Source organism: Amblyomma mixtum, chromosome 2 (genome assembly GCF_055824585.1).
Source record: "Amblyomma mixtum isolate Tamu chromosome 2, ASM5582458v1, whole genome shotgun sequence".
Taxonomy (NCBI): Eukaryota; Metazoa; Arthropoda; class Arachnida; order Ixodida; family Ixodidae; genus Amblyomma; species Amblyomma mixtum.
In genome coordinates this window covers 9,108,342-9,122,332 of record NC_143013.1, presented here as the reverse complement: position 1 = coordinate 9,122,332, position 13,991 = coordinate 9,108,342, and the positions used below count along the sequence as shown (strand labels likewise).

The window sequence follows — 13,991 nt, the reverse complement described above, 5'->3', positions numbered from 1 at the left end:
ATGCTGCTGCCCAGGTATGGAGAGTTGATGGCTGGAAACACTTGGCTTGTGGGGCTATATTGGAGTCTAGAAAAGGGGAGAAAATTGGGTGATGTATAAAAGTACTACATCAGATGGTAGCCAAGTAGTAGTCCTACTGAATTGTTTGGGTATGTAAACACTGATGTCTCAAGGTTGCCTGTTGCAGGTGCGAGGCAACCATTGTCAAGGCAGATGTTGCAAGTGTTTCATCTCTTTGTGTACAGAGAAGCTTTCTCTTCGTAACAAAAGTAACAAGTTATTTTCTTCTGAAATCACGTGCAAAAGGTGTTACATCACTATTAAATTACCAGCCAATGCAGGTGACCATAATTGCATTATTCATAGCTGACAAAAATTGATAGTTACTGCACGATGTAATAGATGTAATGGAATTAGATTATTGACAGCATTGTGAACGTCATCACGTCGGGTAGACAAGGCAATAAAAACTGCATTGAATGTAAATACGGGATTTTTGTGCCTCTTAGCTGCTTGCACTGAGCGTAGTGCGTGCATTATATAGGTAGTTTTCATGTGTTGGCAAGGGCGCTATCTTTTGGTGCCGAGCCTAGCTTCCACATCGGAGCAGATGGTGATAAGTGAACCAGAAAAACATGCACGTTTTCACCGAATTCCTGGTCTCAAAGGTGGCGGCTGCTTATGACGTTGGTGCAAACTGTGTATTTATTCGTGTATGGAATGTGATGTGTCTTTGCTGCCACAGGCTGGCAGCCACCAGAACGGCAAGAGCAACCCCGAACTGTGCCCCATCTGCCGCAATGCACTGGGCACGAGCTGGAGTGTGATGCTTTGCGGTCACAGCTACTGCTTGGAGTGCATCCGGGTAATCTGTAACACACCATCGCACTCGCGCAATGGCAAGATTCTTTGCGCCATATGCCGGTGTGACTGTGCTGCTGGGGACATCTTTTACGTCGACACCAACTCTCCAAAGGCCCAGAATTCTAGGTTCACCATCAAGGTGGGGCTTGTCTTCCGTGCTATCACGATGACAACCAGTGTTCTCGTGTCTGCATTGTGTGCGTGCAGTGTGTATGTGCACGAACATTGCAATTCATGGCTACTGCCTGGCATTGCACAATCAGGGAGTTGAGGAAGCTCATGCAAACGTGCTGAAAATGTGTATGGTAGTCAATACTTACTATCAGAGGGGCGCTGTTTTTCATGCTGTGGGCCTAAAACAGTCTACAGACTTGTGGCTTGCAATTTTTACACCAGTGATTTGTTCGGGAGCCATTTTCATCTTGTCTGAAGTGCAGTGTAGTTCAGCAAATGCAGAGAAAGACTGGTTAAGCGAAGGGGCATTGTTTGGACATGGTAGAGGAAACTGCTCTCTACATCTGCATCCTCTGAGGCCCTGCCCCTCTGATGCCATAAAACACATGGCTTCAGTATCCTTGGCAGTATGCACTTGGAAGTTTTCTTGCGTTTTCATAACTCCTGGTTGGTCAACATCTTTCTGTTGAAAAAGCTTTTCCCACTTTTGATATCAGCGGGGAATCAGTCTCAGTCTAGAAACAGCGTTTAGTCAGGGTGCTCTCATCAAGGTATACACTTCATTACCGAGGAAGACATTGTGGGTCTTCTGAATGGTTGAGAAATGTGTCCCAAGGGGGTCACACTGAACTGGAATGCACTTGGTGTGGTCTGAGCAGGTCAACTGTGTTGTGCCTGAAGGTCAAATTGGTTATCCGAAATGGTCTAAATGAATTTTTGTCTTCTAGGAAGTTCAGAAATATTACCATCAGCCAGCTCCTTGTGGTGTGTGATCGTCTCATGTAGATAAGCCTTCTGCTCTGGATCTTGTTGAGGCTTCTTAAGATGCGTAGTGTTCCTTCTAAGTTTGGCATTCTTGGGTAATGGTGACGACCTAAAACTCTGACTCTGAACGCTGTTCATTTGCAGGGCAGCCACAGCACAAAGGTTGGTGGCATTTTGGAGACTGTACTAGAGATCAAGGCAGACGACCCCAAAGTCAAGATTCTCATGTTCTCCAATGTAAGTTAGCGAAACCTGGATTTTAGTGAACTGACCTGTTTAGAAATCCACACCTTATCTGCCATCCTATGTTTAGATCCTCTGAGATGTGCGATGTGCAGCTGCCCTGAGCTGCCACATTGCAGTCAGTGTTGAAACAAAATGGTTAACTGCGATGGAAAATATGCAACAGTATAGGGGAATTACAAATTGAAGAATAGTCATGCTTAGACTCCTTTATATCGTTGTTTATAACTGTGGCATGCTGTAGGGCAAATATGTGTCAATGCTGCACATAAAAGTCATTGAGAGGTAATCCTTAAAAATGGACATTACAAATTATTACAAATATTATTACAAATAGTACAAATATTAGCAGGAACAAATGCTTGTTGACAGTCCACCTGACGATTAGTCACTGGGCCATGTCTGGCACAAAGCACACATATTTCATACTGTGTGGCTTCTTGAAACCAGTTACATAATTAAGTCACATTCAAAGCATTGGTGGTGGTGGATTTCAGTGCATACTGAACACTTTTGAATCTTGTCATTAGGTGAAAGCTATTCGTTGCCTGTGTACAGCATGTTATGTGTAAGTTAAAATACTATAAATTTTGGGCTTCTGTTTCTCTATTTGATTTCGTTTAAAAACCTCATAGCCGGTATTTTGTTGCACACCAGTTTACAGTAAAAGCAGCCCAGTTTTTGTTTAACTCTACTCCTCTGGTCATATCTGGTATCTTGTTTTTGATTCTTAAACCTCTGCACAGGCCATGAAAAGTGGTCAGGGAAGTGTACTGTCATTTGATCCTGTATAAAAATAAAATGAAAGAGTGCATTAGAGTTTTAAAAGTTTATTGGGATACAAGTGCAAGCTACATTGATCCAGTGTATTTTAAAGCTCCCACTTGTTTTTGTCTCTTCTTATATTGATGTGGGAGGCTATTTCGCTTGCGTGTAGACATTGAAATGTGTGGCTGCTTTTGTCTGTCACCTTCACTGAGATATACGTATCCTGGCAGGAATCAGGCTATTTATAGACCTTAAAGCTAAATGTAGCCACAGCGCTCCCAGAGCAAGCTTCAATTGTCTTCAAACAGCTGCCTACACATGGCCTGTATTGTTTTATCTTTTTTGATGTCGGGTGTGAAAACACGTTTCTGTTTAAAGCACATATGCACCAACTACAGTGCGTGTATTTTACTTTACTGTTTTGCTCTCTTAACCAACCCTCTCCTAGTGGCCTGTAGTAATAGAAGTCTTGAAGAGAGCTTTGGAGGAGAATGAAGTGTCATGCATCTCACTTAAAACAGGATCAGCCTTCAAGGTATGTGCTTCGGCCAAATTTTGTGGTTCTTTCAGTATTTGGTACTGTTGGGAGATGGGAGTAGGGCTGAAATTATTATCAGTAAAACACACCTTGCAAGTATATAGCTTTGATCTACTTGTTGTGGATCGGTTCAGACTGTTTCATTATTATAAAATAGGCCAGTCTCACCAGGAGTTTAACCACGCAACCACTGCTGCGAAGAATCACACTAAACGGATTACTTGGCAGATACTGAGTGGTCGCTGTGACTGGAAGTGTAGATATCGGAAACTTACAGCCGGCGTCCTCTTATTTTCATTCTGGAATTCACTGTCAGTGAAATCAAAAAACTTTAGGTGACATCAGCTATATAGGGAGCCCGTCTTAGTAACACACTCCTGTAGGTTGGAACATCTAACTGCATCAATTTTTTCAAGAGAAACTTGACGACATGTGTTTCAAGATGAATATTGTCCTGCGACACCGGCTGCAGGAAATGAGAATGTGGCCAGATTTGGCATTAAACTGAGGTTGTTACTCACGTAGATGTTGTGGTGAGGTGTTGGGGGGCTACACGAGCATTATGGAGCCTGCAGAAATAGCCTGCGCAGCAAGTATGGTGGGGTCAGTTTATTGGCTACCCCCTTTGCCCCCCCCCCATCTCTGGGGTGAAGGGTACACACTTTCTGTGCTACAAGTTTTGTAAGTTGTGACTGCTTTTGAAAGAGAACCTTGGCATTCAGCAAACTGTCTTGGAGCTGCATTAAATAGTGCAATAATAGTGTTTTTGTTTTGTCTTTGTTCAGAATAACCTGGCGCTGTTCAGGCATGATCCGTCCATCACGGTGCTGCTGCTGCCACTCAGGTTGGGTGCCAAAGGCCTCAACCTGATTGAAGCCACACACGTGTTCCTCGTCGAACCCATTCTCAATCTCGGTGATGAGCTGCAGGCCATAGGCCGAGTCCACCGCATCGGGCAAACACGGTGAGAGTGAAGTGGCGTGGCTTCAGCAGCTGCGATCTATTCCTCTTTGGCTCATGTTAGATTTCCTTAAGGGGACACCAAGGGTGCACTGAAGTTGGCTTATGTCACTTGGCTACCTTGTGGTCGGCTAGAAGCTAGAAAAGGCCAGAAAGTGAAGAACCGGTACCTCCACCACAGGCTGTTCTTTGTAAGCAAACTGCGATGGCACCGGAAGGTTTTTTTTTTTTCTTGTGCAGATCTCTGAGGCTAGGCCACACGTCCACCCTCTGCAAGGCAGCAGTCACGGAGCCCATAAATCTCCCGACATTGTCAGCATATTCACAAATGTGAATCATAAGGGGGGAAGAAAACATTCATAATTAAAACTGCGCGAACAAAACAAGGACACGAGCAAGAAACCAGAGAACACACACAAGCGCAGTTGTTCGCGCAGTTTTAATTATGAATGATTCTTACCAACTAGCCCGCCAGAAGATTGTTTTGAAGAAAACTTACCATTTTCAATTGCACATTTTGTCGACAATGAATACAGTGGATTCCCTTTAAGATCAATTCAGTTAAAATGAATTCTCGGATAAGATGAACACTGCGAGACCATATGGTTGGATTCCCATAGGGCTCAATCTAAAAAAAAAAAGAAAGAACTCTTAAGATGAAGTTTTGCGTGTCCTTCGGTTAGGCGAACTTTTGCAGCGGTGGCGAATCATGGGGTCCGGGTGTAACGGCACCCATGGGACATCCGCGCGGCTTCACCTAGGCAATTAAACAATATATAGAATGCTTCTGCTCAAGAAACTGAACTCCTACAAGATGGCTTCTGCTCATCTTCGTTCAAAACTGCAGTGAAGCTGTCTTGCGGGAGCATGTTTTTGGGGGAAAGCTATCTTGCCGATGCGGAAAAGGCAGGGCTCTATCTGCCTGCACTGCTGCAGTCGTCATATCTTGACATCACGTGCTCGTCACATGCCACGTGTCGCCTCCCACAGACTTAAAGGTGCGGTGTGCAAAGTGCAGCCGCTCATTGACTTCGGCCTTAACACCGTGGCCTCGCATTTTCAATAGACACGGCATCACAACACGCGTTATCGTGGCTTAGAAGTGGCCAGATATCGGTGCTGTGTCGTGCACGCATTTCCTGCGGCGGATGGAAAGGCTCGTTCGTGCACCTGCTCTTAGAGTTGATAACAGCTGTGGCTGAGGAAGGAGCGAGATTAGAGAGAGGTGCACAGCTACCCTGCTGGGCACGTTCAAAGCACTTGGTACAGGCTGGAGAACAGAAATATAAAAAACACATGGACGAGCAGCAGCCGCTGTGGGATGCAGTGCGAATAAAGAGACAGCAAAAAAACATCAACTTCAGAGGAATTTTAAAAAATGCTGCCTTGCAAGAAAAATAATTACGAGGAACTTTAGCGGCTAAAGTGGTGAAAGGCGAAAGCCTGAGTGCTGCATTCTGCTACGCGATTGTTCACTGCACATTTTTTTGGTGCATTAATTAACCAATTAATCATGCTTAAGCTTGGACAGCGTGTTGTAGCACTGCCAAGGAGTCCAAGGAGCCACCACCCGTTCAGCGTGATGGGTTGCCCTTTGAACACAATGCTTTTTGAGGAAAGGAAATGGGGCTGTAATTCTCTGTCATCTCATCTTGGTGGACACCTGAGCTGCATTGTACAGGAAGGGAGGAAGTGTGAGTACAGGAAGGGAGGAAGTGTGAGTGAAAGAAGAAAGGGGGAGCATAATCAAGAAAATGAAAATTGTATTTGAGGAAAGGAAATTATGCATTAACTCTCACATATTTTGGTGGACACCCGTGGGGGGCGAATTCACAACAATTTTGAAGAATCTGAAACCTTGCCTGGGTAAATTGGTTTTTGAGGAAAGGAAATGTATCTGTCTCTCATATCTCGGTGGACACCTAAACCTGGCTGTAAGGGGAAGGGAGGAAGATGGGAGTGAACTAAGACAGGTATTCACTAGACGCACCTTTGTTCATTTCAAACCATCGAGCTGGCATGGAGGAGTGGTAGCGTGCTCGAGAGACCAGGGTTCAGGGTTCGATTCCCAAGCTCAGCCAAATTCTTAGTCGGTTTTATTTATTTATCTGGTTTGACTAGAAAGGTTAATTAGACTAATTCGTTAAGTAAGCAATTAACTAAACTCAGTCAAACTTACTTGGAGCATCACTATACGATCCCTTTAATTGGTTGCATGGTTAGTAGCCAGAGTACAATTGGCCCCGTTTGAAATTCGCGCACTGTGACGTCACAACAGTTTAGACCAATTGAAAAGCGTGACATTTCTGTCGACAACTCCTGCTTACAACGATGGGGCATTAAAGGCTTCCGCCTTAATACAAACTGTACAAGGAACTAAAATATAGTGTCTAAACAACCCACTAGCTGGCGAAAGAACTTCTCGGCTGCCCCGCTAGCACTGAAATCTTGCTTTTAATCCGTCGATCACCAGTGATTGATGCATAGTGGCATGGTGATGAAAGAGTTAAGCACCTGCTGGCAGTGCTAGCACTGTCAAACCGTGTGACAAGGCGATCTCTCCTACTCACTTTCCACGCCACATCGCTGTCATGTGGGAAAGCCGACATTACTAAATCCTGCCTCTCGCCTGGCGTGCCTCACTCACTTCGCTGCCTAAGGCATTGCAGAAGCCAGCTGTACCTTGATTTTATTGAGTGATTATTCTTTCTGTGTACCGGTAACAAGATTAGACATCTTGGGATAGGTGGTGGCTGATTCCGAAGAACCGTCTGCTGTGTCTTCAATGCGGAACATGTTAGGCCTAACGGCGCCTAATGAATGATGTGTTGCCAGCATGCTAGTGGGCGGCACGTCGCTGTGAGAAGCCTGTCATTACCATGGGTTCAATGTATTGCTGGGTCCAGGTTACAGATAGGCCTATTTGTTGCCATTTCTCATATACTGAATTTCAGAATATTGAACTGTAGATCTCCTTCAAGTGCAATGTGTCCGGGTTCGGCTGTGTGATCATTTCTGAATTTACGGCACTCGGGTTTTACAAGAACGCTGCTGTGGCTGCCGCCTTGTGTTTAGGCTTGCAGTCAAGAGGTGGCACTAAGAGCAAGGGGTGGCCTGGGGGCAGCACCTCTGCACATGTATATATACTCTGCCTGCGGGCAGCAATAAGGCTTTTTGATTTTGTTCCAATGTTTGGGGCACGAGAGTCTCTTGTCTCATCACTCGAACAGAACAAACACCATCTTTGCCGAGCACCAACCAATGACAGCCTTTCGCAAAGATCATGTCAATGCTGAATGCAGGTGCAGCGACGATGGCAGCCGGCTTTTTGTGCACAGAAACCGTTCAACACTATCCAAGTTTCTGTCTTTGCTAGAGTGAATTATTTAGGCAAATCAAGTGCAGAGGTACTGAGCTTAGCACGGTCGCAGTGCAAGAGAAGGGGCCTTTTTGGGACGCTCATATACAGCAGCGATGTCTGCGAGGTGTGACCGCTATCTGCTCTTGCCCAGGAGCCTTGCAAATGCGCATTTATGACGAAGTAATCACTCAAGCTATTTCAGCTTGTAAAGTTTAATCTGGCTTCTAAGGAACCGGTGATCAGTGCATGCTGTGCAGGTGATAATTGGCGTAACTGACAAACGCAATTCAGTACCAGATGAGGCTGTGTCTCTTCCTGCAGATCTATTCTTCAAGAGCAATATCTCTTATATGATTCGCCATAAAAAGTTCTGTGGAGTCCCGCATTTGAAGGGGAGGGTACTAAGTACCACTGGCAGTCTGTCAGTGTATCGCTCGTCCTCTGCTATGAGGTCGTTTCCTGGAGTGGGCAAGCCCCATAGTTGAGTGCGTGAAGCCAAGGTTATGTTGTGCACTGACGTAGAATTTCTTTTTATCTTTACTTTGTTTAACCTACACCCCTTTCACTGCCTTCACACGAAGCGAAAAGCAAATGCAGTAGCGATGTACAGTCTCTGCCAAAAGTAACCGGGCGCAGGTGGTTTGTTTCTTAGCCGCGTATCGAAGCACTTATGGCCGCCCTTAACCCTTTCACTGCCACTCCCGAGATAACTCGGGCTACCACATATGCACACCCCCTGCCTCTCCCGAGTTAACTCGTTTTGGCTTTTTAACTCACCCCCTGCCGCTCCCGATAATACTCGTGTAAAAAAAAAAAACGATGCAAACATGTATCGCCATCTATGGAGAGACCCCATAAATTCATAGATCTTGTAGGGTAAATTTTACACAACAGATGGCGTGCATGTTTCCACACCCAAGTCACTTCATTTTGGTCTCTGCACAGCAGCCATGTGAGGCAATGTGCCACACTCGTCCGCGCTTTGACGGACGAAGAAATTCAAAACTGCTTGTGAATTCGGAGTCCAGTGATAATGAGAACGAGGAAGGAGCCTACCTAAGTGCCTTGTCAAGTGATGACAGTGATGAAGTCCCTCTGCCACCGAAAAATCCGCGTAAGAAGAGGAAATCCGACAGGCACGATTGGTGCTGAAAGATTTGATTCAGTACAACTAATATCTATATAAGAGTATCCTGAATAAACATGTCTACATGTCCTGCAGAGAATTTTAGAGCGTTACTAGCAAAAAATCTCCAGGAAACTAACATGCAAAAAAAAAACCCGGCAGGGTGTGTGCAGCTGTGAGTAAAAAAACCTGGCAGCGGAAGGGTTAAGCTCTGATTCTGTGTAAAGTAAGGTGAGCCCTTGTCCACACGTTTTGACACCTTTCTGTCTTTAGGGGTGCCGTAAAAGCTCCGTTGTGCGGTTGACAAGCAAAACACTGTTGCTGGGTTACTTTTAGCAAAGGGGGTACATGTAGAACCGCAATGAAGACCACGCAGTGTACCCCGACATGAAAGTTCCTGGCACCTGTGGGTTCTCTCTAACCAAATTTTGTGAGTGCAGACATCTGCTCTGTCAAGAATCTCAGCGTTATAGCCCTAGTGAAAATTGCAGCGGTCCCATCGTCTTTGTTTGTACTAAGCGAGTGTTCGTTATAAGTGAGGACATTATAAAGGGGCTTGACTGTAATATTAAGACCCGGGGGACAAACTTTCTAATTCAGTGTATTCTTTTCAATAATGCTACCAAGTTGCTAACTCAACTTCATCAGAGAGCACACTGGGATTTAACTTTTGCAGTTTTTGTTTTCCGTTTTGCTTTGTGTGTTAAGAAGCCAGAGTTGCATGAGCCAGCGGAGCAACTCATGTGAAATAAACCAAGCAATTTACCAGTTGTTAGCAGCATTCAATAACCTCAGGTGATGAAAAGTTTTGAAATAGTGAAAACATCTCCACGTTCAGTCGGGCGGGACTTGCAAAAAAAAAACATATCTCTCTGGCTAAGCTAAAAATGATTCCTTTGTGGAGACATGTTCTCCTATATTCATTGACTGAAAGTCGTTTATTTTGAACAGTTTTGTTGTAATGTACCTTAAGGCCTATAATAAATAAAAGTTGAAGCCTGAGTGGTTTGTAGTGATGTTCATAGTTTGTTTGGCGAAGTTAAAAATAAACTTTGTGGTCTTTAACAATTCACTACAACAAACTGTGGTCACAAATGATGTGGATAATAATGCTTTGTTTCTTGTTCTATGCTTCACAGGAAAACATATGTTCATCGCTTCATGGTGAAGAATACAATCGAAGAGCGCATTGTTGACTTCTTGAAATCTTCACAAACGTTACAGAGTGACTTACAGGACCATGAAAAAATGACCATCAATGACTTGAAGGACTTATTCAAGTGAATGATGTGTTGCCTATCATCCTATGAACTCTTGTATTGCTCTTTGTTTATATATATATTGTACCATAAGATTCACCTTGAGCCTAGGTTTTCATCCATACATATACATATTGTACTTAGTTGTGGGCTGTCAGTTTCCCACTTTCATTTTTTTAACCTACGAATTCTGTAATAAACTGTCTATTTGTGTGCGTGTTTTTTGTTGTTGTTGTCCATCCCTTCCAGAGCTCACTCACTGAACGCACACCAGGTATGCTGGTTGCAAGCTTGAATAAGCCATGGCACGTGTAATAAAGCCTGAAGGTCTGGAGTGTTTAAGGATACAGGCAGTGGCAGTCCTAAGGAGGAGGGGGTCCCAAAAACCTTTGCACATCTTGCCGAAAGTCCGTTTCCGGGCTCTCATAGGACGAGATTTGATTTTTGACGTAGAACTCGAAAGCTTTTTCGTCTGATGCATCAAGTAGTCCGCAATTCTGTACGTTCACCATGCTAGTGGCTGTCTTATTTCATACAGTTCTACGTTCTGCAGGTTGGTAGTTATATGAGCACAATTTGTAGTGATTGTCGAGGTACCTTGGTCCTGCCGTGCCCCTGCCGTTGTCTTGCCTTGGCGCCAGCACGGTGACGGCGGCGGCGATGTTGCCATTCACGTGCGGTTGCTGTGGCGGTGGCCAGCAACCCATTCATGTCTTTATCCCATCATGGAGCACAGGGAGGCCAGCGAGGGGATCATCCCTTTTTGGTTTGACAAGGAGCGCCGGCCAGCCGCCTTGTCGGAGGGGGCGATTGACAGAACAAAGCCCCTTTCCAGAACTGAGTAATGAAGGCCGCTCACCCCGCTCATGAAATGCCTGGGCAGGTGCTTTGACCTTCCTGGACACGCCGTCATAGCGGGATATCTTAGGGCCGACCTGTTTTTCCCTGGAATCAAGATGAATATTGCTCACGTGACTGTTAACATTCAAAGCGTGAGTTATGGTGTAACATCTGTATTGTTCACCATTTATTTTTTCGTAACAAAGTACACAAATATTGTTGTACAAATAAAATGTAAATAAAAAATCTGCCTCTCCAGTCACCGAGAATAGAGTAAGCATGAAATGCAGGACGATGCAGAAGCGTACACGGTGCGGGGTTTAAAATGGGGGAGATAAATCCGTTCTCCCCGTTTAAGCACGGCTGACACAGTTCAAAGCCGCGCGGACCCCACCCCGTGGTCGCGTACGCTACCGAGCGCACGGCGACCACGGCGGGCCTTGCTCTACGGGAACAAAGGAACGACACACTGGCTGTCACAAACAAGGCATTTATTGCTATAACAACAATAACGCCAGCTAGCAACAAAATACACTGAGAAATCGAAGATGTCCGACTCACCAGTACGCCTACGAGCGAATGTTCGCCCACGGCAGGGCAGAGGGAATATCTCCGAGGCCAGACGGGACGAGCTGAGGGGAACAAGTTTCCACACGAGGACGCCCGCGGCCAAGAGCGGAGCTTTGCGCGTGAACGTCCAACACGCTTCCCTGTCCCAAGGAGAAGAGAGCCAGCTATCCCCCGCGCGCGCGCAGCAAAACGCCATCCGTGGCGCTGGTGTCGCTACGACGCGAGCGCCCTCCCCTGTTAGTTAAAGTAACCAAAACAGAAGAGCGCGTTTCGGAGGAGCTAACAACAGTGGGGTGCAAAGCGGGAAAGTGAACGCAGGGGACGAAGGCGTCCCCACAACGGACACGACGAGACGTTCTTCTTGTTGCGTCGAAGCGATCATGCAGGCAGCCGCGAACTGTTGCGGCCTTGTCGCTTTCGGGAGCGGCCGCATAATCATGGCGTTGTCGGCAGGGGTGAGCAGTCTTCTGCTGTGGCGTATCACTCTTCAAATTGCTTCTTTTTTTGCTTTCTTGGTATACATAAGTCCGCCTGCCCTGCCCTACCCCCCCCCCTCCTCTTAGAACCAATATCTGGGGCCGCCACTAGATACAGGGTAGGCTGAAATGGAAAAAAAAATGGTTTTCTACCAGTGCGGGCAGTTGAAACTTTCCTGGATATTATTCGTTGACTTTCGTTATCTTCTTACCTTGTGGGGACGCCTTCGTCCCCTGCGTTCACTTTCCCGCATTGCACCCCCTACTGTAGTTAGCTCCGAAACGCGCTCTTCTCAGTTTTGGTTACTTTAACTAACAGGGGAGGGCGCTCGCGTCGTAGCGACACCAGCGCCACGGATGGCGTTTTGCTGCGCGCGCGCGAGGGATAGCTGGCTCTCTTCTCCCTGGGATCGGGAAGCGACCGGTCGTTTCGCTCGCAGCTCCGCTCTTCGTCGACGGGCGCACTTGGTCGGAACTGGCTCCCGCCGAGCCCGTCCCGCTCGGCCTCGGAGTTTATCCCTTTGCCCTACCGTGGGCGGACTTTCGCTCGTAACCGTGCTGGTGAGTCGGACATCCTCGATTCCTCAGTGTATTTTGTTGCTAGCTGGCGTTATTGTTGTTATAGCAATAAATGCCTTGTTTGTGTCAGCCAGTGTGTCGTTCCTTTGTTCCCGCAGAGCAAGGCCCGCCGTGCGCTCGGTAGCGCTCGCGACCACGGGGTGGGGTCCACGCGGTTTTTAACTATGTCAGCCGCGGTTAAACGGGGAGAACGTGTTTATCTCCCCTGTTTTAAACCCCACATCTGGCGCCCAACGTGGGGCCTGCTCTTGGAACATTGGACGACTGTCGGTTCGGTTCGAGGAACGCTCTTTGTCCGGACTTGACAAGTGGTAGGCCTAGTGTGAAATTTGATCGCTAGGACCTGCGGCATGCTTTCTTGAGTGCGAGGTGTATTGCGCTGCAGCATGTTTGAACTTTTCGACCTGCTCAGCATGTTTTTTTTTTAAGTTTTCTTCCTGGAGTTTCTTCAAGAACCACTTGGTCCGCATCGAGGGAGCGCGAGGCCTAGCGCCCGCGGAGTTGCCGAGCCCGAACGAGTGAGTACGGAAGCCGCGTGGGTGGTCCGAGTTTTCTGTATATATTTTCTCGCTGTCTCTTTTTCGACTCTGGGAGTCGCGGCTCCGGGAGCCGGGTGGCCTGAGCGACGGGTGCCAATACGAGCTCGCTGGTATTGCAGCTCGGCACCGGGCGTTCCGACACCGTCCGATACGGTGGGCGCCGATCGCTCAGAAGCTGCTTTGTGCAGTGAGCGGGGAGGACCACCCCACAAAGCTGATGTCTCCTCACGGCTGCGCGCACGAAACCCGTTTCGGGTCTTTTGTTGGAGGTCGTCGACCGTCACAATGGTAGTGAGGCCTAAGGCTTTTCATAGCTGCCTGCGCCATGTCAAAAGTGACACGACCACCGGACCGTGGTGTTGAGAGGGGGCGCACTTTGCTGGCCACCCGTTTTTTTTTAACCTCGCATGAACCGAGCATTCTCGTTCAACTCAAGAAGGGCTTTGTTCACTCGAACTTTGCGTTGCACAGCCGCCCGACACGTTTTGCTAGCGAGTTGAGCATTGAGCCACCAGGCCGGCCCTTGTGTACGCCGTTTCCCCTCCCGTGACCTACGTTAAAGGCATGCGGAGTGTGTTTCGGAAATTTTTCAGATCCAGTGGAGCCACTCCGGCTTGCTGTCTTGTGCACATCGTCTCGCTGCCGCCTGCTGCGACGGAGCGGCTTGTATCCTGTTCGCCGCATCCATCCGGGGCAGCCGTGGCGAGACCAGACAGCAGCCACCTCTGGCTGCTGTTACCGTGGCGACTACTGCAGGATCCTGGCCTGCAGTGGTCAACCGGCCCTCCTTTTCGCGGGCCTGCGGACACGTAGTCCGCGGGCCATGCGAGCCGTACCAGCGGAGTCCTTCACGCCGCCTTCGGAATACCGCGGAAGACTGCGTGCACGCTGTCGGCGTGACCTCCGCTGCACGACCTGCCTCATGCGCA

At 47.4% G+C, this 13,991-nt stretch overlaps 1 protein-coding gene across 1 annotated transcript in view; it reads left to right on the top strand.

Annotated features, from left to right (window-relative positions):
* LOC149358352 (E3 ubiquitin-protein ligase SHPRH) overlaps positions 1-10,279 on the top strand; it is a 50,809-nt gene extending 40,530 nt beyond the window's left edge. The window contains exons 19-23 of the mRNA XM_089570406.1: positions 746-1,003; positions 1,948-2,040; positions 3,263-3,349; positions 4,138-4,316; positions 9,939-10,279. Coding sequence (XP_089426532.1) covers positions 746-1,003; positions 1,948-2,040; positions 3,263-3,349; positions 4,138-4,316; positions 9,939-10,083 — 762 coding nt within the window. The 3' untranslated portion in view covers positions 10,084-10,279. The remainder of the gene's footprint in view (positions 1-745; positions 1,004-1,947; positions 2,041-3,262; positions 3,350-4,137; positions 4,317-9,938) is intronic.
* Positions 10,280-13,991: the final 3,712 nt, after the last annotated feature.